This window comes from Pelophylax lessonae (assembly GCF_965119305.1).
Source record: "Pelophylax lessonae genome assembly, chromosome: 4".
In the NCBI taxonomy this organism is placed as follows: domain Eukaryota; kingdom Metazoa; phylum Chordata; class Amphibia; order Anura; family Ranidae; genus Pelophylax; species Pelophylax lessonae.
In genome coordinates, this window is record NC_138771.1 from 82413686 (window position 1) to 82441536 (window position 27851).

Consider the following 27851-nt stretch of genomic DNA (forward strand, 5'->3'; position numbering starts at 1 on the left):
GCTGGTACTGCTGCTGGGTACTTCTGGCTGGTACTGCTGGCTGGTGCTGCTGGCAGGTACTGTTGACTGGTACTGCTGGTGGGTACTGCTGATGGATACTGCTGGTGAGTACTGCTGGCTGGTACTGCTGGCGGGTACTGCTGGTGAGTACTGCTGGCTGGTACTTCTGGTGGTTACTGCTGGCTGGTGCTGCTGGATGGTACTGCTGGCTGATACTGCTGGTGGGTACTGCTGCTGGCTACTGTTGGTGGGTACTGCTGGCTGGTGGTGCTGGTGGGTACTGATGGCTTGTATTGTTGGCAGGTACTGCTGTTGGGTAACGCTGGCTGGTTCTGCTGGTGGGTACTGCTGGCTTGTATTGTTGGCGGGTACTGCTGGCTGGTACTGCTGGCTTGTATTGCTGGCTGGTACTGCTGGTGGGTACTGCTGGCTGGTACTGCTGTCTTTTATTGGTGGCCGGTACTGCTGGTTTATATTGCTGGCTGGAGCCCTGGGGTGGGGCACAATGTCATAAGGTGAGACCTAAAGCCATAAAGTCAAAAAAAGGATGAAACTACAAATGGAAAATCACCCTGTTGTAGATTATAAATACCCTTTACTTTTAACACTCAGCAGAGAAAATAGAAAATATGCAAAAGCCACAGGGTCTACTTACTTTTGTGAGATACTGTATCATGTCTGAGGTTTACACCTACCTTAACAAAAAATTAAGCATACATACTCACCTCTATACTGCAGCATCAATGTGATGCCGCAGTTGTCCCACATAGGCTCTAAGCCCAAGAACTGAGCAACATGACCTCTGATTCCTGAGTTCTTGGTCTGCTCAGAGTGGAGATCAGTAGCTCTCTGTCACCACTCTTTTATCTGCCCCTCCCTGTAGCGCCGGGCAGGGGTGAGGGCAGGAGTGGCTAGCTTGGGCTCTAAGCTGTGTGCTGAAAGGTAGAGGCAGCTTTTGATCAGGCATCTGGGTGGATCCCAACAATATTGTCAGGATCTTTACAGAGCCTGGAGTGGCTATGCTTCGTCAGCTGATAGTGGGCAATAGCCTGCTATCAGCTGATTCTGGGTCAAAGGAGAGCAAAAGTAAGTGCATTTCTGTGACCCACAGAAGACGTATGGCCAAAAAAACTTTGGCCATACTTCTCTTTTAAAATAAGGGTTGGGTTTATTCACAAATAGATATATAAAGACAATATAAGTACAAATAGGGTGTACATACATTATAGATACAAATAGGGAAAAGGGAAAGTAGGTAAGATAACTGGAAGATGGAGGGAGATGGAGAGCGAAAAAGGGTTGTCCTCTCTAGGCTATAACATACCACAATTCTTCCTGAATCTAACACCAGAGCTTCCTGACAGTCTTGGGACACACTCTCAGTTGGCCATCCATATTCCCATCGCACATGTTCCTGGAAAAGCGTGGCAGCAACCACCAGCTAGAGACTGGATCTTACATGACACTGTAGATATTTGGCAGCACATCAGAGATCTTCAAGTCGAGTCCAAATGGCTTTATTGAAGTATGATCACATCACAAACAGGAGACTGCAATGTTTCGGTCCGGAACATATGGGTCCGAAACATAGCACTCTTTTGTTTGTGATATGATCATACTTCAATAAAGCCACGTGGACTCAACTTGAAGGTCAGAGGTATGCTGGCAGGTACCTACAAACTCTCAGCTGGGTCCCAGTGAATCTCTTCCTTGAGCAAGATATCTTGCACAAAATGTCATTCCTGTCCCAGGCTGAGAATTGCGTTTTTGAGCAGATGACCACAGGATGACATGTGATACAGCCCCCCAGCAAATACTGCAGTCTGGAACAGGTTTGAGCATTAAATACCCCCAGGGGTCCTACTAGACATCCATCTAGTCCTTTTCTTGATGGTTGGTTATCTTCATCTTCCTTAAGACAGATTCATGTGCAATTCGCTCATCCAAGAGATATATTTAAGATAACACCACAGCTGCATGGATATCAATTTGTTTTAATTATATTACTGCCCTATAGCAGATATCTAATCACTGAGTGCCTAGGCTTTAGACTTGAGATTAGCAGATGATGGAGGCTGGAGCAGTATTTGTCCAGGAAAGTACAGTATTTCTAATAATCTTTAGTTCCATTCCAGCTAGACTGCTAGCTTAACATTTGTGAATAGGTCCACTAGAACGATTAGAAATCTTCCTGTGTTTAAAGATGTACACCTTTGTTTTCTTGCTGTACTCAGTGACTTGGTTAAACATAGTTCTTTAGTAGTTCATATTCTTATTCTTTTATTTAATGCCTCTGGCTACAAATAAGTCTGGTGTCGCTGCAGCCAAACAGGATAACCAAAATTTTTATTCCAGAAAAGTTCAGCAATTAATTCCCGACAAACCATAGGAATCTGCAGTATGTCTGGTCTACTAGCTCTAGACATGTTTAACAATTGAAGATAATAGTATTTTATGCAACAGGAGATTTGTGACAGAACCAAAACATGAATTCCCCCATGATTGAAACCTTTCCTAAAAACTGAGTGGAGTTTCAGTTTATTAGTTGCCCGGTGTCAAGTAACGTTTAATTTGAAAAGCTGCTTTGCAAGTACATTTTTGCACATCATGCATTTTCGTTGAATAGAAACATTAAAAGCAAATGCATACTAATAGCACAACCTTCCAGCCAGGGCTTTTGTTTAGGAATGTTAAAACGGTAATTAACCCAAAAACAAATTGCATCTCACCAGTTCTTAAGACCCGTATACACAATAAGAAAATCGGAAGTAAACTTTGTAGGACAAACGATCAGCCGATTATCTGTTTGCTAGTATAGTGCTTTCGACAGCCGATTCCGACTTTTAGGATGACAAAACCTGAAGGTGCATGCTATAGAATTTTTATCGCAAGTGAACACAACGTCCGTTTTTTGTTTAACCACTTAAGCCCCGGAAGATTTTACCCCCTTCCTGACCAGGGCCTATTTTGCGATTCGGCACTGCGTGACTTTAACGGACAATTGCGCGGTCGTGCGATGCTGTACCTAAATGAATTTGACGTCCTTTTTTTCCCACAAACAGAGCTTTCTTTTGGTGGTATTTGATCACCTGTGCGATTTTTTGATCATGCGCTATAAACAAAAAAAGAGCGTCATTTTGCAAAAATAACAATATTTTTCAAATTTTTTTATATGAAATTCCCCCCCCCAAAAAATGTAAAAATCAAAATTTTTTAAAATTTTCGGCCAATTTGTTTTATGCTACAAATGTTTGGTAAAAAAAATCGCAAAAAGCGTATTTTGATTGGTTTGCGCAAAAGTTATCGCATTTACTAACAAAGGGAAAGGTTTTTGTCATTTTTGTTGTTTTTTTTTTTAACGCTTAATGGCGGCGATCTGCGATTTTTTTGCGGTACTGCGACATTGCGGCGGACAGATCGGACCCTTGACTGACATTTTTGACACTTTTGGGGTTACCAGTGACATTACTACAGTAATCAGTGCTATAAATATACACTGTTACTGTAAAATTACACTGGCAGTGAAGGGGTTAACTTTTTTTGAGAGGGAGGGGTTATGTGTGTCCCTAGGGGCGTGATTCTAACTGTGATTGGCTGTGGCTTGAGGTGTAGGAACAGTGATCAACGGTCCTACATAGTAGAACCGTATGATCACTATTCTTACACAGGGGAGAATGACAGGCGGCTTGTTTACATTAGCCGCCTGCCTTTCTCCCTCTGCACCGACGATCGCGAGTGACCGGCGGACGATCGGGTCCGCCGGTTACACGCGCGGGGGGGTCCGTGACCGCGCTGGAGCGGGAGCGCTCCCGAGACCCTCACAGGCTAGCGACGTAGACCTACTTTACTGCGGCGGTCGGCAAGCGGTTAATTAGGACAGTTTTTGTCTGAAAAAAATCGTAGGAGCAAAACTACGCGTGCTCGGAAACAAAAAAATACATTACAACACAATTCAGCACATTACATCACTTCCTAAGTTGTATTCTGTCATACAAGAATTTTCATACCTTGAGTATACCTTCATTTTCGATATGAGTTTAACATGGAACATAAAACAGACGAATATTCGGCCGATAATCTCTTTGTGTGTACCAGGCTTTAGATGTGATGGTGTGATGGCTGCATTCGTTATCTTTTAAGGGTTAGAGGGTTGGGGCAAATCATTTAACACTGCCATGGGTGCTTTAAGTGGTCAGCTTTTATTTATTTATGTAAAACTTTAATCCCGAACGGAAATTTTTTGTTTTTTCTGTAACCAGTAATAAAGTGTTAGCTGGAGATCAGCTTCTATTTGTTAAGCCCGGTACACACCATGAGATTGTCAGATGAATAAGCATCTGTTTTTAGTTACATGCTGGTCTCATATAAAAAATGAAGAGATTACTGTAATGTACACAAAATTCTCCTACGAAAGAAAACAACTTGGGAAGTGATGTAATGTGCTGAATTGTGTTGTAATGTATTCTTTCTTTTTCCAAGCATGCGTAGTCTTGCTCTTTCGATTTTTTTCGGACAAAAACTGTATCAATTAAATGAAAATTGGATGTTGTGTTCACTTACCATAAAAAATTTTCTAGCCTGCACCTTCAGGTTTTGTTGTCCGAAGAGTTAGAATCGGCTGTCGAAAGCACAATACTAACGATCAGATAATTGGCAATTGTTCGTTGCATAAATTTTACTTATTTTTGATTTTTTTATCATGTATACGGGCCTTAAAGCGGAGTTCTACTCAAAAGTGGAACTTCCGCTTATCTGTCTCCTCCCCCCCCCTCTGGTACCACATTTGGCACCTTTCAGGGTGAGTGGGTACCTGTTTTTGACAGATACCCTGTCCCTACTTCCGTCAGACCTTGCCGCGGCGAGGTATGTTAGAGTTTCGCCCCCCTCCTCCTCCCTCTGCTTCCAGGCAAATTACTGAGCGCAGTAAGGACCCAGCCGTGAAGCCGCAAGGCGGACTGAATGAAAAATCTCACAGATCGTTGTACTAACCAATGTTAGTGTGGTGATCTCCCAGCTGAGCTTTTGTGTTCTGACAGGGGGACTGATTCCCCGCCAGAACACAGTGATCAGCACTCGCAGTCATTGACTGCAAGCTCTGATCAGATGCTGGCTTTCCAGCATGCTCACTTAACAGAAGCAGATTGTGAGACCGGCTTCTGTCAGATGAGGAGCTGTACACACAGGCTGAAAGTTGTCTGGTGTTTTTGTCACCCGTGTGGAGCTGAGGCTGTTGAGTTGTAAAAACGCCAAATAGCCGCTTTTGGCGTTTTTAGACTTTTTTACATTATATGGAGTGTTTTTACTGTAAAAACGCTAATGCCAAAAAAAAACGCAAGTCAAAAATGGGGCAAAAAGCACATTTTTACAGCTGCTTTTTCCTGGTAGCAGCACTGGCATTTTTAGAATGCCCTGTGTGCACGAGGCCTTACAATCACTTTAAAGTGTATTTAACCACTTCCCACAAACCAGTGTACCTGTACATCGGCTTAAAGAAGTGGTTGTACTGGGGTGATGCCTGCAGCTAGAGGCATCACCCCAGTACCGGTTTTTTCTTTTTGGGGGGTTTTGTGAGGCCTACACTAATCCGGTACCGTTTTTAGAGCCGGTGATTGGCTTTATGGTGATAACCAGCCAGCACATTTGCTGGCTGGTCAGAGTCCCGAATTAAGTGTGATTCGACTTCAATTGGGTCTCCGATGAAGTAACCCTTAAGCATCGTCACAACGTCACTTCTGGTTTACTCGGCTGCCAATGGCGCCAATTTTAAAAAAAAATACAATATTCAAGAGCACAATAATTCTAGCAAAAGACCTCCTCTGTAACTCTAAACTGGTAACCGTTTCAAAAATTTGAAATCATCGTCTATGGAGATTTTTAAGTACCGTAGTTTGTCGCCATTCCATGAGTGTGTGCAATTTTAAACCATAACATGTTGGGTATCTATTTACTCGGCATGACATCACCTTTCACAATATACAAAAAAATTGGGCTAGCTTTACTATTCAGGTTTTTCGAGATTCAGTGAAGTGTTTTTTTCCCAAAAAAATTGCGTTTGAAAGACCGCTGCACAAAATTAACCGTGTGACATAAAACATTGCAATGACCGCCATTTTATTCTCCAGAGTCTTTTCTAAAAAAAAGATATATATATATATATATATATATATATATATATATAATGTTTGGGGGTTCTAGGTTTTTTTCTAGCAAAAAAATACAGATTTTAACTTGTAAACAACATGTGTTCAAAATAAGCCTGGTCCTTAAGTGGGTAAACCCAAAAACAAAACATTGATAGTATTGCAGCTTATTGGTGCTCAGATGTGGGTGCAATTGATTTTTTTTTTTACACTTTTCCCTTTATTTTAACCTGGTAATCCTACAATTAACACACTTCCTGTACTAGGGTGACATCTGCGCTGAGCAGCATGCCACTCTAGGGTAAGGAGTTTGTTCTACACAACGCATTCCTCTTTTCGTTATAACAAGGAAAGTGTTTTGTTGTACACAGAGATAGCAGGGAACAATGCTAACTGATAACAGTCCAGAGGTAGTGTCGGTTCACACTATAGCGATGTCAGACATTGCATGTGATTCGCACCGCACTAATCCTACGATGTCTGTACGATACAAATGTGGGCAGATTTCTGCGCTAACGAAAAAAAGTAATAAATATTAGTGTAAAAAGATTGTATATAGTGGAGGTGTATCTGTGAAAATATCTCTGTGAAAGGAAAAGGGAAGCTGCACACATGGATCTATAGAAAATCCTGCAGAATTGGTACTAATATATGTGTAGCGCTTAACCCAAAAATGAACGAAATATTGGTAACCGTGAATATGTGACAAATAATATCAAACACATCAAATTAATTAATGGTCCGTGGATACTAAAAAAATAGTCCCAACAGATATGTGCACAGATGGATTAAATTAGTCCCAACAACCGAATCCAACTCATGTAGTTGAATGAAGTATGAGTAGCAATCAAAACCTGTAGGCCCTGTTACTGGGCGGCAGTTTTTGGGGCTATCAATGCCAGGCTGGGGCTCTCGCTGCAGGTCTCCCCAGAGTTGGCATTGCTGGGTATCCATGAGGATGATCAGCGCTCGCATCATTCCAAGCTGCTGATCTCCTACCTTTTATATTATGCAAAAAAGGGCATACTTCTTAAGTGGGCTGCTTCATCTCCCCCGGATGTGGCATCTTGGCTTAAATTGGTGGATGCGGATCTGCCTATGTACAAACTTACTTACATGAACAGGGGTTGGAAGTATGATAAGGTCTGGGCGCCTTGGACTGCTGATTGATTCCAAGCCTTGTGTCCCCTTCCCTTTCCTCCCCCCCTCTCCTCTCCTTGGCAGGATCCACTCGGTTCACCTCTCGCTGATATCGGACAGCAAACACTCAAATAGAAGAAACTCCGCGATCATAGATAAACAGGAAACATGGAAAAAACATGATACCGTACGGAAAAATGGGGGAAACAGAATAAAGTGGGAGGTTACACTCACACATGAGACCCCATATATCCCGTGTATCTCTTATAAATCATAGATGGAAAGAAGCAACGTAGATCACAGCAATATGCACACCCGTGAAAAGTCACCAACACTGAACATCCAAATGTACCATTTACCAGATATATCTGGTCACCCAATCAAAGGATAGACCGCAGCAGGCTTTTATATACACTCATGGAGGTTCATAGGGAATGATGGTTTGTAGCAGGTATGCGGAGATAAACATTGGGGCTCGTTTTCCTGGAGCTCCACAGTCAGCACACGCAGTATTGGATTCAGTTGTTGGGACAAATTTAATCCATCTGTGCACATATCTTTTGGGACTATTTTTTTAGTATCCACGGACCATTAATTTATTTGATGTGTTTGAAATTATTTGTCACATATTCACGGTTACCAATATTTCGTTCATTTTTGGGTTAAGCACTACCAATATATTATTACCGATGTCTGTGCGATGCAAATTCAGCCATACAGATTGTATTGCTGAATTCGCATCACATTTGCATTTTTTTTGGTCCGTATCAGAATCGTATCCATGGGTGTTCACACCTATGCGATCTGATTCGTGTCCGAATTGACAGTTCCCTCTGCGATATGCAAACTGACCTGGGGGTGTCATTAACCACTTTACCACCGGAGGGTTTTGCTGTCTTCCGTCCAGGCCACTTTTTGCGATTCGGCGCTGTGCGACTTCAACTGACAATTGCGCGGTCGTGCGACGCCGTACCCAAACGAAATTTACGTCCTTTTTTTCCTACAAACAGAGCTTTCTTTTGGTGGTATTTGATCACCTGTGCGATTTTTACTTTTTGCGCTATAAACAAAAAAAGAGCGTTTATTTTGAAAAAATAACAATATTTTTAACATTTTTTTATATGAAATTCCCCCCAAAAAAGATGTAAAAACCAATTTTTTTAAAAAATTTTGGCCAATTTGTTTTCTGCTACCTATGTTTGGTAAAAAAAATCGCAATAAGCGTATTTTGATTGGTTTGCGCAAAAGTTATTGCGTTTACTAACAAAGGGAAAGATTTCTGTCATTTTTGGTGTTTTTTTTTTTAACGCGTAATGGCGGCGATCTGCGATTTTTTTTGGTGGGACTGCGACATTGCGGCGGACAGATCGGACCCTGGACTGACATTTTTGACACTTTTGGGGGTACCAGTGACATTACTGCAGTAATCAGTGCTATATATATGCACTGTTACTGTAAAAATGACACTGGCGGGGAAGGGGTTAATTTTATTGGAGAGGGAGGGGTTAATGTATGCCTGGTGCTTACTGATGTGTAGGGGGGGAGGTGACTGAGTGAGTCAGGGACAGATCAGATGTCCAGCTATGCTGAACAGTCCGATCTGTCACTCCCTGTCACTATGGAGATCCGTCCGCTTGTGTTTACACAGGCGGGCGGATCTCCACACTAGATCCCCGGCGATCGGGGCAGAGCAGCGGCGATCGCCGCTGCTCCTCCCCTGGCCCGACTCCCGCTGTGAATGAAAACAGCGGGAGCGAGCCTCCGGCGGCGCGCAAGCGCCGCCCAGAAGGGGGAGTGTCTGACGACGTTAATACTACGTCGTCAGACGATAACGAGCCACTCTGCCGCAGTAGTATTACTGTGAGCGGACGTAAAGTGGTTAACTTTGTATTGACATTCCTAGCAGTTCGCATATGGCAGTGGGAACTGCCTGTAAGTCGGGTGGGATGCTTGAACCCGCAGTGGATTCGCAGGGTTCCCGCATCGCACCAATATGAACCAGCACGTAGAGAGTGAAGGAAGTTTTCAGCATACAAGGCTTCTGACTGGATGAAGAGCCAATCTTTAGCATTTCTTGAACTGATATACAGTAAAAACCTTACAATGGTATAGTTAACAGGCCACAAGGGAGCAAATAAGAGAAATTTATTGGTAAAGCTTACATACACCGGAGGATATAACAAGAAAATGATGATAGCATTCTTGTAAATCCTTGATCTTTTTCATGATTTGTTCCTGTCAATTAGAGGGCGAGCCTAGTAAATTCCTTATAAACAACTGTTCTATCCCTCCAGGTCTTATAAGAAGTACTCAGGGATCTGGTTCTGCTTTGTAAAGCATAGAAAGAACCTGAAAAGCTAAATCCAAATTGAGACAGGACCAAGTGGTAAAAACAGCTGCCTGTGAAAAATGTTGGCAATTTCCTCCTAGCAGACAGAGTTCTGTGGAACCTAGATTAATTATTTTATATAAAACAGAAAAGAGGAATGTTTACTATGTATAGGTATACACTTAGTACAAATAAAAGCCTGTAAAATGTCTAATATTCAAGGTTTCTGTAAAGATAAAAATAACGGTTCCTTTAAATTTTTACAAAATGACCAAAGCTATCAAACCCCTGTTATAAGCAGAGCCTCACACCACCTTACTAGCAGTAAGACTTGCAGTGTCCCTTGCCTCTTTCCGCACACAGCACTTCACCCATTTTAATTACTGTACTTGTAGTGCCACATACACTATATTACCAAAAGTATTGGGACACCTGCCTTTATACGCACATGAACGTTAATGGCATTCCATTCTTAGTCCGTATTGAGTTGGCCAATAAAGCAAGCAAGGTCCATAAAGGCATGAATGAGTGAGTTTGGGGTGGAGGAACTTGACAGACCTGCACAGAGTCCTCACCTCAACTGGATAGAACACCTTTGAGATGAATTAGAGCAGAGACTGTGAGCCAGGCCTTCTCTACCACATCAGTGCCTGACCTCACAAATGCGCTTCTGGAAGAATGGTCAAACATTCCCATAGACACACTCCTAAACCTTGTGGACAGCCTTCCCAGAAGAGTTGATTATAGCTGCAATGGGTGGGCCAACTCAATATCAAGAACCCTACAAACTAAGACTGGGATGCCATTAAAGTTCATGTGCGTGTAAAGGCAGGCATCCCAATACACTGGTAATATAGTGTAACTCTCTGATACACACACTGCGAAATTCAGAAAGGGAGCAGCACCAAAAGTGTTGGTGCTTACACCCTATTCACGAGGGCGGTCCATCAGTGCACTCATTCCCTGCCTCCCTGGTCACTTTGCCTGTTACGCTTCCAGGTGCACGGCTGAGAAGTTCTTTTTACTAGTGATGTCCAGAGCCTAATGGAAAACTGAGAGCCTAGTTCCCTATAAGGTCCGCTTTACTTTTAAGTGACAGAGCACAGCAGTGGGTGGATCCATACCCACTATTCAGACCAATATTGGCTTTTAAATCTTCTGACTGCTTTAGGCTGTTGATCAAAAGTTAAGTGAACCTAATGGGGAACTAGGCTCTCAGTTTCCCATCAGACTCCACCCACCCAGTACAAGTAATTTCTCAAATATGGACATTGCCAACAATGGTGTAAATACTTGCCTGAATTAGGCACAGGTAGTTCTTGAGAAAACTACTGCCATAAATATGTGGCTTTATTGAATTTCACTGAGTGTCTAAGAGCCGGTTCACACTGGGGCGACTTGTCAGGCGACCTGGTCGCCTGACAAGTCGCCGTGGGTCGCCTGCCATAGATTAGCACAGGACCCGTTCTAATAGGAGCGACACAAGTCGCTCCGACTTGGAAAAAGGGTCCTGTGCTACTTTGGGGCGACCTGGAGCGACCTGCATTGACTTCAATGATATGAAGTCCGTGCATGCCGCTCCGAGGTCCCGGTGCGAGCTGCGCACCGCGACTTCACAGGTCGCCCCGGCAAGTCGGGTCGCGCCTATGTGAACCGGCTCTTATAATCCCCTATTTTGATCTTAGACAATGGTCCTAGGAGCATGGAGAGTAAGGCCACCCAGGAAGGACTTTCTACAGCTAAGAGGCACATTTTGTTGTAAATGAGAGCAATGTTATACCTAAAAGGTTTGATAACACAGAAATCTGGATCTGGACTGTGGCCATTGGGAGTAGAAAAGGTCCTGACGTCAGTGGCAATGAACAATGCCCCATTTTTGGTGTCAGTGGGAGTGATTGCACCCAGCTATTGGTGTCAGTGGGAGGAATTGTGCCCCACTGTTGGTGTCATTGGGAGGAATTGTGCCCCATTATTGGTGTCATTGGGTCCCATTGTTGATGTGTTTGGGAGGAATTGTCAGTGGGAGGAATTGTGCCCCTTATTGGTGTCAGTGGGGGGAATTGTCCCATTTATATTGTCAGTAGATAAAAATAGTACCTCAAGGGCCAGATAAAAACAAGGAAATGGCCGCATCTGGAGACCACTGGTTTGCAGTTTGGAGACCACTGGTCTAGAGTTATGTGTATACACTTAATATACCAAAAAGGAGTACATTGGAACAACAGTGAAAATAAAAAATGATTAAGAGTCCACAGTTTTCCACCAAGACGAAGTGAGTAATTAAGTCCACTTTAAAGTAAAAAAAGAGGTGTCTTGTCATACAGCTTCCACCGCCATCAAGATAGACAGTACCGAAGGTATCCTCCACCTATGACACCATGCACTCACCAGATCATAATAATCAGCAAGCAGCAATTATACAGCTCTAGGCTCTCAGCTTTACTGTTCCTCTGATGTCCTCCAGACTGCGGTTCTCCATCGCACTCTTGGACACTTATAGCGACCATGCCGCACTATGTAAGAAGAATCACTCCCACAATCTATCACACTTCCATTGATTTTCACTGCCTTTCATGTTTTAAATGCTCCAAACCTGACAAATTATCTATCATTATATTTTTGATGAATTTTATCGTTTTTTTTATTTGATTACCTGGTCATACTACACTATCTTTACTTTTTATGGCTCCTTCACATGAGTGATTCTTCTTACTTAGTGCTGCATAATCGCTTTGAGTGCCCAAGAGTGTGATTGTGATGGAGAACTGTGGTCTGGAGGTCATCAGAGGAGTGGTGGAGCTGAGAGCCTAGGGCTGCATATTTGCTTCCTGCAGTTTTTTATTATCTGAAGAGTGCATAGTGTTGTAGGTGGAGGATACCTTTGGTGCTGTCTATCCTGATGGTGGCAGAAGCTGTATGACACGACACCATTTTTCCACTTTAAAATGGACAATATAAATCCCTTAGTGTACTTCTCATCTGGTAGTGCTAGGTGTTGGAGGCCAGGTACTTCCATGCAACTCCACTACTTGTGAAGCTCCTTTTTTTAGGACAAAGCTTGGCTTGTTAAATCATGGAGATAGTAGGCCCAGGTAGGAGGAAAGGTTTAAAAAAGCAGAATAAAAAAAAAAAAAATAAGAGGTTGACTGAGTGACGCCTGCAAAGGTTCAATCCAAAGTAATGCTATAAAGGTGATATATCTCTTTCCAGTTGTTAATTTTGGCAGCAGATTTCAATTCAGTTTTAGTCTTAGTCTTAGGACTAAAATGGCATTTTAGTTTTAGTCCCATTTTAGTCTTCTGCAAGTGTTTTAGTTTTAGCCGTATTTAGTCGACTAAAACTCCAGTACAGTTTAGTCGACTAAAACGTCCTACATTTTAGTCGGCTAAAACGAATTTTAGTCATCTATAATCGAATGGGTGTAGTTCAATTGTAATTTGTAATGCATTATTTAAGCATTTCTCTACAATTTCCAAACTCATTATATACTACTGCTGGTCCTGGAGTGAAAAATCTAATATGTTATTATTTATGGTATTAAGCTTTGAGCATGCACCAGTGTTAATTTTGGCAGCAAATTTCGATTTAGTTTTAGTTATAAAAAACAGTAAAGTACTGCGCTACCCTATGTGAAAAATTATATATATAAATAAATATCATACAAATTTCAATAAAGTGCACGTGCAAACGTGTAAACAGTATTGATATAAAGTGCTTAAATATCGTATATGCTGATGTATAGTAAGTAAAAAATAAAATAAATATTAAACCAATAAATACAATAAATTCAATAAAACCAATAAATGTCAACAAAAGTGCACGTGCAAACGTGTGAAACAATAGTGACAATATAAAGTGCTTGAATACCGTATCAATTATTAAAATAAATACATATTAAATGCAAACAGTATCTGATAGTGACAGTCCGTGAAGTGAAGACAAAAAGTGCAAGATGTGCTGGAAAAGTCTCTTAAGTGGAATTTGAATCGTGCGTGATAAACTCCGGTAACCCTTCGTTACACCACTCTGTGCCAAAGGTAAGGTATCACACTTACCAGAAGGTGTGGATTCCTATGGCGTACGCCAATAAGAATCTAATGCGCTTGTACTGCTGCTCCTTTGTATGAGAGGACGTATGGATGTGGATATGCGCTCAAAGTAGAAGAAAAAAAGAGAGGCTCCTCATAGTGTGAAAAGGTTTTGACCTTTATTCATGCTCAAAAACAACACAGCAATCTTCATATGAAACCATCCATTAAAATGTCCATAAAACCCATAAAAAAACACTGCAGCATAAAAACGTCAAACACTCCAAATGGTAAAAACCGTGGGTATCACAGCAAAAACAAGACCAAGAATATGGTCAACCGGTAAGAGCCACCGCTAATGAGCTCCTGTCTCGCCTCGTGGCTTGTGTGACAGGACGCTGGCTCCCTCCGCTGTGTGCGCCGTACCCGGAAGCGGGAATTCAGCGTGCGGTCCAGCTAGTAGCTCAAAGCGAGGCAACGTGCGTACCAACTTTTGACTAAAATGCCATTTTAGTTTTAGTCGTATTTTAGTCTTAAGACTAAAATGCCATTTTAGTTTTAGTCGTATTTTAGTCATCTGAATTGTTTTAGTTTTAGTCGCATTTTAGTCGGTTTTAGTCGACGAAATTAACACTGGTGTGGAGATCTTATCTGGTTCAATATGAAACCAATTTGTCATACAATGCAATATCATTGCTTTGTGGTAAAATTCAAAGTTAGGCAGACCTGGGTCACCTTCTTTATTTGTCTAAGTCGAAACTGTCAATGGGTTCCATTTATAGACCATTGTCTCTTTTAAAATAATATAAACTTTCTTGTCAGACTAGGGTTCTCTTTCATTATTTTCTATGTAGCTACTTTGTAGACTTCATATTAATCTTAGATAATGGTTTGGATAGATCAGGCAAGGACTTTGAAGGCACAATTGATATTTTGTATAAAAAAACGTTTATTATAGAGTTATTAAAAACCAACAATAGTGGTGCATGAGCCCCATAAAAGGGAAACAAATGATATGATAATACTTCTATAATAACCATATATTTTTTGTGTATATTGCTGTATCAGTTTGACGCCTTTGTTTCCCTTTTAGTCCCCGTTTACACTACGGCGACCTGTCAGGCGACCTGGTCGCCTGGCAGGTCGCCTTCCATAGAGAAGCTGCGAACCCGTTCTAATAGGAGCGACACAAGTCGCTCCGACTTAGAAAAAGGGTCCGGAGCTTCTTTAAACAGTAACTCACCCTAGCTCCACCGCACTGTGGGAAAATAAAGAGCTAAGTGTCGGTGCTCGCGTCAGCATCTGTCATGTTGTCACCGCTATCCATGTTGGAATAAAGCATTTTACTTGGAAGAAGACTTTTCGTGTGCCGGCTTTATTCATATAACATCCGGAGCTTCTTTGGGGCGACTCGGAGCGACCTGCATTGACTTCAATGTTATGAAGTCCGTGCCGGCCGCTCCGAGGTCGTGGTGCGAGCAGTGGGCCGCAACCTATGAGGTCGCCCCGGCAAGTAGCGTCACCACAGTGTGAACGGGGCCTTATGGGGCTCATGCACCACTATTGTGGGTTTTTAATAACTCTAAAATAAACTGTTTTTTTATACAAAATATCAATTGTGCCTTCAAAGTCCTTGCCTGATCTATCCAAACCATTATCTAGTATATTTGGGATGTGGTACCTTTTCTATTATTTCATAATTTTTTGATCACCATCATATTTAGCGCCCAGAGTGCTGCTATCTGACTGCGCTATCCAAGCTTTAGTTTTATATTAATCTTTCCCATCTTGGAAAACAATTTTTAAGCATTTATGTGTTTTGATAGTGTTGTAATTTCCTTGCGTGCTAAATAATATCCTGTTTTATTTTTGTCTCTTTTTAGTTCAGCAATGTAGTATCAGATGTATGAATGGAGGCACATGCAGCGATGAACACTGTCAATGCCAAAAGGGTTACATTGGGACACACTGTGGACAGCGTAAGTGATTAAATTTTTTTTTATTACAAATTCATTACCATAATCTTCCAGGACTAATAAAAGTAAAAACAATAAATATCTGTCCAAACTCTGTTATGAAAAATCTTGTTTGTGAAAGATACGATGGAATGGGATAAAAGGAAAAGGCTATGGCAAGTAATGAGAAGACCATAGCAAAAATGGTGTCTATTGTAAGCAGTCAGAATCTGGTATCTACTTTCTAAACACAATTAGAAAAATAAGAAACTCCATTGAATGGTTGTTACAGGATACACTTGCAACATGTTACAAAATGTTCTTTTTGTAGTGGATCTATTGTAATGGGCAGGTAAGTATCGTCAGTGAGAAGGATCAGTAACTGAAAATGCCATTATCTTTGCCTGGGGATAGAGGAGGACAATATGTAAAAGAAAAAGTGTTCTACTTTAACCACTTGACCTCCAGAATATTTACCCCCCTTCATGACCAGGCCATTTTTTGAGATACGGCACTGTGTTACTATAACTAACAATTGCACGGTTGAGGGACGCTGTACCCAGAAAAAAAAAAATTTACGTCCTTTTTTTCCCCACAAATAGAGCTTTCTTTTGGTGTTATTTCATCACCTCTGCGATTTTATTTTTTTTTTGCGCTATAAACAATAAAAAAACAACAATTTTGAAAAACAAAAACATTTTTTTTACTTTCTGCTATAAAACATATCCAATAAAAAAAGTAAAAAATCTAATTTCTTCATTCATTTTCAATTACATTTATTCTGCTACATATTTTTGGTAAAAAAAAAGTCACAATAAGCTTTATTTGATTGGTTTGTACAAAAGTTATAACGTCTATAGCGTCTATAAACTATGAGATATATTTATGGAATTTTTATAATTTTTTTCATTTACAAGTAATGGCGACGATCAGCAACTTATAGCAGGACTGTGATATTGTGGCAGACAAATTGGACAGTAACTAACACTTTTGACACTTTTTGGGGACCAGTGACACGAATACAGTGTTCAGTGCTAAAAATATGCACTGTCACTGTACTAATGACTCTGGCTAGGAAGGGGTTAACATCAGAGGCAATCAAAGGGTTACATGTGTGCCTGGCTAGTGCTTGTATACTGTGTAGGAGGTGCTTTTACTAGGGGAAGGCACTGATCCATGCTCCTGCTTTGCAGGAACACCGGATCAATGCCTCCCCTACTGACAGAAGGGGCGGATCTGTCTTGTTTAACCACTTGCCGACCGGTCACGTTGACCGTACTGCGGCAAAGTGGCTCGATACCATCCAGCGACGTAGACCTACGTCGCTGGACTCCTCCCCCTGTAGGCGGCGCTCCCAGTTTTCAGTCACAGCGGGAGTCGGGCCAGGGGAGGAGCGGCGGCGATCGTCGGGGATCTAGTTTGGAGATCCGCCCGCTTGTGTAAACAGAGCGGGCGGATCTCCTAAGTGACAAGGAGTGACAGATTGCAGTGTTCAGCATAGCTGAAAATGCGATCTGTCCTTGTGTCACTCAGTCACCTCCCCCCACACACGTCAGTAAGCACCAGGCATACATTAACCCCTCCCTCTCCAATAAAATTAACCCCTTCCCTGCCAGTGTCATTTTTACAGTAACAGTGCATATTTATAGCACTGATTACTATAGAAATGTCACTGGTACCCCCAAAAGTGTCATAAACGTCAGTCAAGGGTCCAATCTGTCCGCCGCAATGTCGCAGTCCCGCAAAAAAAATCGCAGATCGCCATCATTACGCGTTAAAAAAAAACACCAAAAATGACAGAAATCTTAGTTAGTAAACGCAATAACTTTTGCGCAAACCAATCAAAATATGCTTATTGTGATTTTTTTTACCAAACATATGTAACAGAAAACAAATTGGCCAAAAATTTAAAAAAATTTTGATTTTTACTTTTTTTTGGGGGGGAATTTCATATAAAAAAATGTTAAAAATATTGTTATTTTTTCAAAATTAACGCTCTTTTTTTGTTTATAGCGCAAAAAGTAAAAATCGCACAGGTGATCAAATACCACCAAAATAAAGCTCTGTTTGTGGGAAAAAAAGGACGTAAATTTCGTATGGGTACAGCGTCGCACGACCGCGCAATTGTCAGTTAAATTCGCACATCGCCGAATTGCAAAAAGTGGCCTGGACGACGTAAGACAGCAAAATCCTCCGGTGGTAAAGTGGTTAAATGGGCAGATCGCCATTCTGGCTTTCTGCTTAATGATCAGCGGGTGCTGGCAGACATCAAGTCCATTGTACCAACAGATCAGCTCCCGCTGTGTGCGCGTCCCAGACCCGGAAGTGCAGGATAACATACTAGGTACGTGATCCTGTGCAGCAGAGCCATCTTGCCGCCGAATACGTAAGTTATACGAACGGCAAATGGTTAAAGTGTCACTAAATCCACATCATAAAAAATTATAGATACATAGTGTACTGTATTACATGCTGTTAATACTCACTCAGTCACTATGAGATTTGTTTCCTGTATTCTGCAAAAAACCTGCTGAATCCTACTGCTCTCTGTCTCCATCTTCTGTTCATGTCCCCAATTCAGCGAGGGATTTTGCAGCTGTGATGGCAACTCTGCACATGCTCAGTTTTCAGTGAGTTTCTATGCTGAGTATTTCCTCCCTATCACATCTGAGCAGCCCATGTGACTATAGAGTCACACATGTGGGCATATATACACAGTGGTAAATGACTGCTGCTCACTCCCTCTCTCATGCCTCTTGCCCACTAACCAGCTAAACACAATGGGGGTGGGATATTACATGTAGATTAATAGAGGCTTCACCTCCCTCTTTTTCTAAGACACAGGCTGGAGGGGTGTGACAGAAATTCACTCACACCATGGTTTTGCCACAAAATAATAAAGATTTATTTTAAAATATATATTTGTATGCCAATTTAAAATAGTTTATTGATAAAAATTATTTATTTTTTCATCTGTATTCCTAAGGCTGCTTTTTTTATTTTTAACATGTGACCAGCAGCAGAGGACTAGAAGCTCCTCCTGCTTATGTTTCCCTGCAGATAGGCTGGAAAATAGCTGGTTCATGTAGCTGTATATCAATTAGAAAAAAGGTATTAGGCCTCTTGCAAACAATACTCCGGTTTGAGCATCTACTTTTTCCAAACGTTTTTTTTTTGTATGTATTTGCGTATATTCGTGTGTATTTGCGTGCATTGAGGCTTAAATTACTGACCAAAAATGCAGATTTTTCTATTTTGTTTTTACTGAAGAATGCACAGCGCTTGTTTACGTGCCTGTGTGCACAGGCAGATTACAATGAATGGGCTGTATTTTAGCTCAGAAAAAAAAAAAAAAGCTGTACTGAGCTTTTTCAAGCAGCGAGATGCTCAAACAGGAGTATCGTGTGCAAGAGGCCTTAGATGTTTTTTTTTTTAATAATATAATTACAGTGCCATCATCCACATAAAGAAATAGAAGGGAAATGTAAAATAAACAGCATGTGGTTATTGTGACACTTTAACCTCCCTGGCGGTGATCCCCGAGTCACGCTTGGGGTAGTATTGCAGAGTGCCAGCGGAGCCCCCTTAGCTCCCCGGGTAATCCACTTACCTTGTCCCGGCGATCCAGCGATGTCCTTCGCTCTGATCGCCGGCTGACCGGCATCTGACTTCCTGGTTCCGTTCCCTGCGAGCAGAGGCGTCGCTGAGGAGGGGAACTGGGCGGGAATTTCAAAAAGTGTAAAAATAAATAAAAGAGGTGATACAATGTAATCTGAGAGGATTACACTGTATTACCTCAGATCTGACATTAGATACATTACAGTGCCCATTGCCTGACATTATACTGTCATTTGTGCCCAAAAAAAAAATATAACATGGCGTCAAAAAAGCGCCACTTTACTAAAGCGCTTTTGGACCAGTTGAATGACAGCGGCAGCGACAGCGACACGGAGGTGCTAGCGGAACTGAGCGATAGTGAGTCGTGGGGTGATTTGTCGTCTGACACTGACACTAATCTGGCCAGTGACAACGGCGATGATCCTACACCTGACCTCAGAGATGTGCGCACTTGGTGCGCTATTGATTGCGAAGCGGACCAGGTAGCGCCCCCAAGATTCCCATTCACTGGATCACCTGCAAAAAATTGTACCGCTTTTGGTACAAAGTTCCAGACATAATCATACCGCCAGGGAGGTTAAGGCCTTTTGCACACTGCTGCCATACAGGCACTTTTTTACTTCTCTAAATGCAGTCCATTGTTAACACACACAGGCTTGTAAACATGCGCTGTGTATAGATGAGTAAAACAAATATTAAACTCTGCATTGCTAGTCAGTATTTTTATATGGGTATGCTCGTATGCACGCAAATACCTGTGTAAATTATTTATTTGAAGAGGTTAGAATAGCATTCTGGGTGCTAGAATTTATTTTACTCATGTATGCATATATGCACTAATATGCGCAAAATAAAGCAAGAAATTTTGACCAGGAATACTGATGTTCAAACTAGAGATCGACCGATTATCGGCAAAGCCAATATATCGAGGGCCGATTTGGACTTTTGCCGATATATATCGGAATCGGCTTTTTATTTACCGATATTGCCGATATTTCATGGAAAGTGCTTGTACCGGGGTAATGCCTGCAGCTAGAGGCATCACCCCGGTATCGGCGTCCATAGCCAACGGTCCACTGTCCTGTAATGACAAGGAGCGGGAGGGGACGTCCCCCCCCTCCCACCACCTTCCGCGGCTCGCCCTGGTCTCCCATCCCACTGGGAGACCCGGGAATCCCACCTTCACCGCTGCCGTCGGACCCCATTTCTTTGAATTCGGCGCCGCCAGTACCAGGAAGTGATGTCATGTCCCGGCAATTTGCCCCCGAATTAAAAACACTTACAGAATTCAAAACAGCCAAACTTGGCGTTTTGAAAGCATAAGTGCAGAGGAGGGGTTTGGGGTCTTTTAGACCACCAGAACCCTCCACCACAGTACCTGTAGACATTATAAAAAAAAAACATTTTTTTTTAATGTCCGAAAATATCGGCAGATATTGGCCGATACCGATCCCCGATGACCAAAATATCGGTATCGGCGGTAAAAAAACGATATTGGTCAATCACTAGTTCAAACATCAGTACCATATGCAAGTACCCCAAGAATAGCAAAATGCTGGAACACCTAAGAACCAATTGGTCAATTGATCAGTCAGTCTCTTTATATATTTTACTGACTGCTTTACAGTGATGGCAGCTGAAATCTATTGTATGTTTTTTTAACATTACATGCCATCTATGCACTGCCTATTATTATATTCAGTGCTGACAGTCCCGAGAATATATAGGACTAAAAGTACAGCAATGCAGTAAACTTATTTGTGGAATAATTAAACGTTTTCATTCTATGATCTTTTCTCTTTGGTTGAGAAATTTGCCATGGCAGATACATCACATTCATTGACTATTATGCACTAATATATTGTATATATTTTTTTATAATTACAAATAGTTTGAATACTTTTGTATCTTATAGCTGTGTGTGAACATGGATGTTCAAATGGTGGAAGATGTGTAGCTCCAAACCGATGTGCCTGCACATATGGCTTCACAGGACCACAGTGTGAAAGGGGTAAGTGCTTTTATTTCCAATTTCTTTTAGTTTATTAGTCATTAATAACATTTCATATTAAATTAATGACTGTTATTGATGAATGAACAGGCTCATAGCAGACAGCAATGCCGCTCCTCAGGCCATGCCCCCTGACATGTTTCGCCCCATCCACCGGGGCATAATAATAAGGGTAGCACCTATGATTTAGTCCCCGTGGGTGGGGTGATACCTGTCAGGGGCGTGGCCTGAGGAGCAGCATCGACTGAGGCTTTCACATGTATACATTCATACTAGGATTGGCTATGGTAAGCGGTGGTTTCAAACTAAAATATTTATTGCTCACTGGATGAGTTTTGTCTTATGCTGGCATCACTACTATCCTGATTTCCAATTCAGCTGTACTCCTCAGTCTGGAAAGGCACCACCAAGTACTTATGGCCTTATTGGGGTTTAGGGGGTGTACAGGTGTGAGAGCTGAAATGGGCGTATGACAGGTCCATGTCCACTCAGTTTCTGCAGAGCGGTCATGGACAGAGCCCCCTCTGCTCTATATGGGACTGGGTGCAAACAGACCGCTGTCCATTTACACCAGTCTACCCTCTGATTCAATTCGCCTACATGTAGGAGAACGGACCTCTTTCCATTTGTGTTTTAGCAGACTGGATCGGATAAGAGGTAGGCATGCGTAAACAGACACAAGTTTATTTACACCCGCCGGTCTATAGGGGTGAATGGATTTTCAGATCCGGTCAGCCTGAAAAAACTGACAAGTGAACCTGTTCAAGACAGTTGTGTAAAAGGGGCCTAAAATATTCCTTTTTTTATACTGTATGTAAGACATACTTTAGGCTGCATGTACACGGGACGTTGTTAAAAGTCCCTTTGAATGCTGGAATTTTTAGGACGTTTGAAACGTCCGTTCGGTCGCGTTTAGCGGGCGTTTAGCAGCGTTTGCGGGCGTTTGCGTTTAGAAGCGTTCCTAGAGGTCAAAAAAATGATTCCCCTTTAAAATGGAAAAACGCGAACGCTAAACGCGGGTCATCGCGTTCAGACGCGTTCGGACGCGTTTGTGCGTTTGAAATGCCGGGAAACACACGTTCGAACGCAAATAATTGCGTTCTAAAAACAGTCCCTGAACGCAACTGCCTGCAAATGACTGTAAACGACCCTGTGTACATGGACAGATAAGATAAAATGTAGATGGGTTCAGGGGCTTCTGAAAAAAACGCCCAACTGCTCCTAAACGGCCATTTCCAGCGTCCCGTGTACATGGAGCCTTATGTGTATGAGGATTGCAGTATGCTACACAAATGACAAGTATCTCTTTTACTTAATCTCTTTCTCTGTTTTTTTCACTTGATCTTCCAGTCTTGCATGCAGCTATCTTCGTCCCTTCCTCTTTCCTTCTTCTTTGCACTTGCTGGTGCCTGCCACAACACTGTATGTTCGGTTCAGGCAGAGAATGGATCTGCTGATTACTCCTTACTACAAAGGTACCAGCCTCTTCATAGCCTGGTATGCATGTGCTTGTTTCTTGATGTTTGCAAGTTAAAAAGAATAGGGTGAAATCTGTTATAAAGGAAGGACTGGGTTGGGGGTAAGAGTGGCATTAGGCAGGACAAATCATACATGTTGGGCTGGTGACTTTGAGCAGAGTTCTCCACCATCAGACCTCAATGCAGACAGAAGACAGCTGTTGGGTGGCACTGTATATATCTATCTGCTACCTGTTCAGACTTGTGGTCACAGCCTCTAGGCAGAGGTAAGTGTTCCAGCATCAACTTCCTTTAAGTCTGTGAGATGGTGTGTAACCAAATACAGAGAGTTGCAAAGGAAGTAAATGCTGAAAGAATACAAAACTGTGAAATGTGTTGTACTTATTTGATGAAGGAAGCTGAATTAGGGTTATTATTGATTTATCGATAATAATATGTTATTATATTTAGTATTACGTTGAGCGTATATCATTTTCACAGAGCAGCAGCAATCATGTGAGCTCCCAAATCAGGATAAACTTGGGTTCAGTCTGAACCGTGAAGGAAGCTGCCAATGACGGGTCAATCAGCTGCGGACGGGGAATTCCCACCCTACAGCTGCGTCTACACAAAGGGGTTTGGTTGCTTATGACATCATTGACCTAATGTACCTAATATGGCCCTATTAGATCATTGACATTGTGGCCATATTAGGTCATTGATGTCAAGAGCATGCCTGCCCCTTTGTGTACATCCAGTGTTGTAGGCCACTTTGTGTAGTCTACTTTCTTAGCCCACGGGAAACTGTTGCTACCAACTAATGGCAACCAGGGCTTGTCAGTCATGTCAGCTGCAGTAAAGCTGGAAAAAAACATCATCGTGCTGGAATCAGTATATGGTCAGGGTCTCAGAATGCCCACTGTCATGAAAGGCTTATGTTTTGGCTGTTAGAGCAAAACTGTATCTACATGGTGTTCTTAGAGCTCTTGCTATAAGGTGCAAGTATTTACAGCATATATGTGAACAGTACCGCAGGCTTACCCCAACTGTGCTCCTCCAGCAATACGAGGTCTGTGTTCCCCCTTGTCGTTTTGGCCTCTAACATTTTCTTCTGTTCTTCTTTTGTGCCCATAGTCTTCTATCTGTAGCTATTGTTTGACCCTGATGTAACTTTCACATGCAGGAGTTTAATTTTCCTTGTAGTTGGCTTTGTCAGATGAGTGGAAATTAGTGCAAAATGTATATTTAAATTTTTAGCAGCAAAGGAAAGAGTTTCTTCTTGCAGAAGCAACATACAGAGTTTTTTTCTGCCATAAAAAGGTTAACTCCACCCAGAACTGAAATCTAATTTTTACATGTTACAAGCATGTTTCCCAGTGGCTAATGCCTCTGTTCTTTGAATCAAAGACAAGCCATGTGGAGCAAACACACATACTCATTACTTCAGAGTAAAACACAACTGCAATTTAACACTGAACTGCATCTTTATTGGATAGCGACATTGGTCCAGATTTGCACAATGTAGGTATGCATACCTTATACCTGAGGAGGGGCCACTGAGAAAGCTGACAATTACTGTAGTAGTATGCAAAAGACACCAAGGGGATAACTCTCCAGCCTCTCACCTCCGGAGAACACAGGGACATGTAGTGGAGATATATAAAGAGAAAATCTAGTGCTCTCTGTTTTAAATCGTTGCAAGCGGATACAGGTGGGTCAGACAGACCCCACAAGCCTGTGATCCCTTTATCCTTTGGTGGATCAAAAACCCATTTATCCTTTGGTGGATCAAAATCCTAAAGGGATCACAGGCTTGTGGGGTCTGTGTGATCCACCTGTATCCGCTTGCAACGATTTAAAACAGAGAGCACTAGATTTTCTCTTTATATATCTCCACTACATGTCCCTGTGTTCTCCGGAGGTGAGAGGCTGGAGAGTTATCCCCTTGGTGTCTTTTGCATACAGGCTAATGCTGGCCTGTCTGGGTCCCATGTTGAGGTGAGAGGCTAATCTTCCTGGTGGAGGGATTTGACACATATGGTGTTTGATAGCATTTCTCACGGGATTACGGTTCCTTTACCAACACTATGGACACTTGAACACGGCATTATTTGGACTGTTTTTATGGACACTTAGCAATATTAATTTGTGTATATCTGGCGCATCACTTCTTTATTTTATGATTTTCTTGATTGTGAGGTGTGGACACGCTTACAGTGTATGCTGCCGGTCATTATTATTTATGCACATTTTTATATAATAATGTTCACATTGCACCTTATATAAATCACTGCACTGTCATTTTTTTTTCATTTATGTGAATTTATTATCACTACACGGTTTGCGCTGATAGCTTTTTGTTCAATTTACTGTAGTAGTGCTACTATTGTTGGTAATTGTCCATGTCCCATGCCGAGTGGCAGCCCCTCTGCTCATGGACCACAGGGGTCACTAGCTCAGCACTGCTGCCATTTACAGAACACCCAGGGGTGGATTTACAAGGTAAATACACTGTGCACTTTGTAAAGTGCAGTTGCACTCTGCAAGAGCAGTTGCTCCACAGATTGGTAAATGAGCAGAAGCTATGGCTTCCATCATCCAGTCATGTGCAGGCAAAAATGCATTTTTTTTTTTATTTTCCTTGCATGTGATTGGGTATTCTTTGCAAAGTGAAGCCTTACCTTATTTGCTAAGCTCTGGAGCAACTGCACTTGCAGAGTGCAACTGCCCTTTGCAAAGTGCACAGTCAATTTGCCTCTAGTAAATCAACCCCCTTGCATTTGTTTTAATAAACATTCTTTAATTGGATGAGGTGGAGGGAAGGGGTGGTGATATCACATTCTTTACCTCATTCAAGCAGAACGCCTTTTATTTATTAAAAAAAAAAACAAGGCATTCTGTGATTAGCGGCAGGGTGGAGCAAGCGACTCCCTGTGATCAGTGTGCAGAAGGGAAACCATTCGGTTAAAGACCAGGAAGATTGCAGGGATCACTGTAATAGTGCTGATTACTACATTGATTGTCAGCTTACCTAACAGCCCCTGAGGTATGAGGTATGCCTACTTACATTGTATCAAACTGGATGGGTATGCAAAAAGATCATACCAGGAGTGCAGCTTTAATCAGTTGAATCCATCAATGTCCATCCAAAACGGAAATTTGAGAGGAATTGAACGTTATTATTATTATTTTCAAAACATATAAATCACTGAGGGTACTATTCACAAAGAAAACTGGAATTGATATGAACTCTATTGTGGCCGCTTAATTTTTTCTCTACAAAAAAAAAAAAAAAAAAAAATCAATCTGATTGGCCACTGTGTGAACAATACCTTTACTTTTGTTCCAATCTCCTTTTCTCTAGTTTTGTATTTATAGCCCCCTGAGAGTAGACTGTGCGGCTTCTCGTTTGATGCACGGTACTTTGCAGAACTACAATTGCGGCCTGGCTCTCTTATTGTGGGATGTTTGTAAAGCCTCTCATTTACATTGATAGTAAACCACTAACCTCTCAGGGAGCCTCCTCCTGGGGAAAGTAATATACAAACTATAATTCTTGGCTTTAAACGCATTGCATAGCTTATAAATGTAATCTTTTTATTGTGTGTGGGGTGGGGGACCCTCAAGTAGCAATCTACTCAAGTACTTTCTTTGCTTCAGATTTACAGTCTGCATACGTGAGATTCATGTGTCTGGAATAGACCAATGAATCTTCCCTTAGGAAAAGAAGCTTACCAGGCAGAGCGCCAAATCTATAGAGATTTATGATAAGGGAGAAAAGTCAACCACATGTTTCTTACCATATGGAGTCAAATATGCCATGCTGTGAAAGTTTCAGTTCTAAACCAATCACTAGTGTTTGTTGCTTGTGCAAACAGACTTTTGGAAAGAGTTATTAAAGCTACAACTATCGGAGCATAAACAGAACTGATACAGTATAATTATTTACTGTTGTAACCAGTCATGGAATCCAAGAGTACATGCCAGCAGTAGTATTTGTTAGGTTTCCGTACAACTGTATGTAAATTTGTGGACACGCTTTAGGAATTTGTGTTTCATGGGGAAATATACATGAATAAATTGCCCTGTGCTTATCTGTAGTGCTACTATAACATCAACAGTCTCCATTATCTGATATCCATGGAAGACTGTAGACCATGTACAATAAGGGATCATAATGATGGTTTGCTAGAAGGTAAGAACCCGTGTGGCTCACTATAGTCTGATATCGGTTCTCATTTTTAAAGCTGAGCTCTGGGAGTAATTGCTTATTTAGTCTAGGGGGTGCAGTGATAAGGGATATTACTTAATCTTGGCTCCGGCAGGGTCCCTCAATTCATGTGACCAGTCCCTCATGGCCTCCTTTCTAAGCAGTTTTAAACCTTTGCCACACTCTAGATCCTGCATGCACAATGCAGGGATGACCACCCACAGCCCAGAGCATGAGGGCCGCACTGAGGCCTGTCGAAATCAATAAGGTATGTAATACAGCTTATTACTGCACCCCTAGACTTAACAAGCATTTAACCCTTGCAGGGCGGGGGGTTCCAACTGCAAGGGTACAATTTGTCTCATGCCTGGAGTTCAACTTTAAGAAGGCTGCCATTGCCAAACTCCTTCTGAAAATGTCAGTTGTTCAATTGTGTATGGCTTTGTATTTTAAAACAATGATTTGGGGCAAGCATGTAAAGGAAGAAAGTCTGAGTGAAGTCAGTGCTCCTGATTTGTATAATTTTTCATTAAAGTAGTAATAAAGGCTGGACGCTTTTTAACGTCATGCATTCTCTGCATTAAGGTAAAAAATGTCCAGATAATTGTTTCGTCTCCTTACCCCCATAATACTTACCTGAGCCTGAACTCGAACCAGCACTGTGCCTGTCTGCAGTGGCTCTTTTCAATCTCTCTGCTCACAGAGATAGCAGCAGGAGCCTTTGGCTCCTGTTGCTGTCAATCAAATATTGTGTGCAGAGAGTGGGGGGGGGGGGCTGGACTGAGCTGCTCTGTGTGTGTCAACAGGCGCACACAGCACAGCTGACTCAGGAGCGAGCCCGCAGGTGTGCTCCCATTAGAAGCAGCTCCCTATGATAGCACACCAAGAAGAGGAAGAGCCCAGAGCACCGGTGGAAGACCAAAGAGGAGGAGGTTCAGGGCTGCTCTATGCAATACCATTGCA

The 27851-nt window shown here is 42.0% G+C and overlaps 1 protein-coding gene across 2 annotated transcripts in view; it reads left to right on the top strand.

Moving 5' to 3' along the window:
• Positions 1–27851, top strand: part of FBN1 (fibrillin 1) — a 398720-nt gene that overhangs the window by 84877 nt on the left and 285992 nt on the right. For both annotated transcript variants that reach the window (XM_082254921.1, XM_082254922.1), the window contains exons 4-5: positions 15521–15616; positions 21126–21221. In XM_082254921.1, the coding sequence (XP_082111047.1) occupies positions 15521–15616; positions 21126–21221 (192 nt within the window). The remainder of the gene's footprint in view (positions 1–15520; positions 15617–21125; positions 21222–27851) is intronic.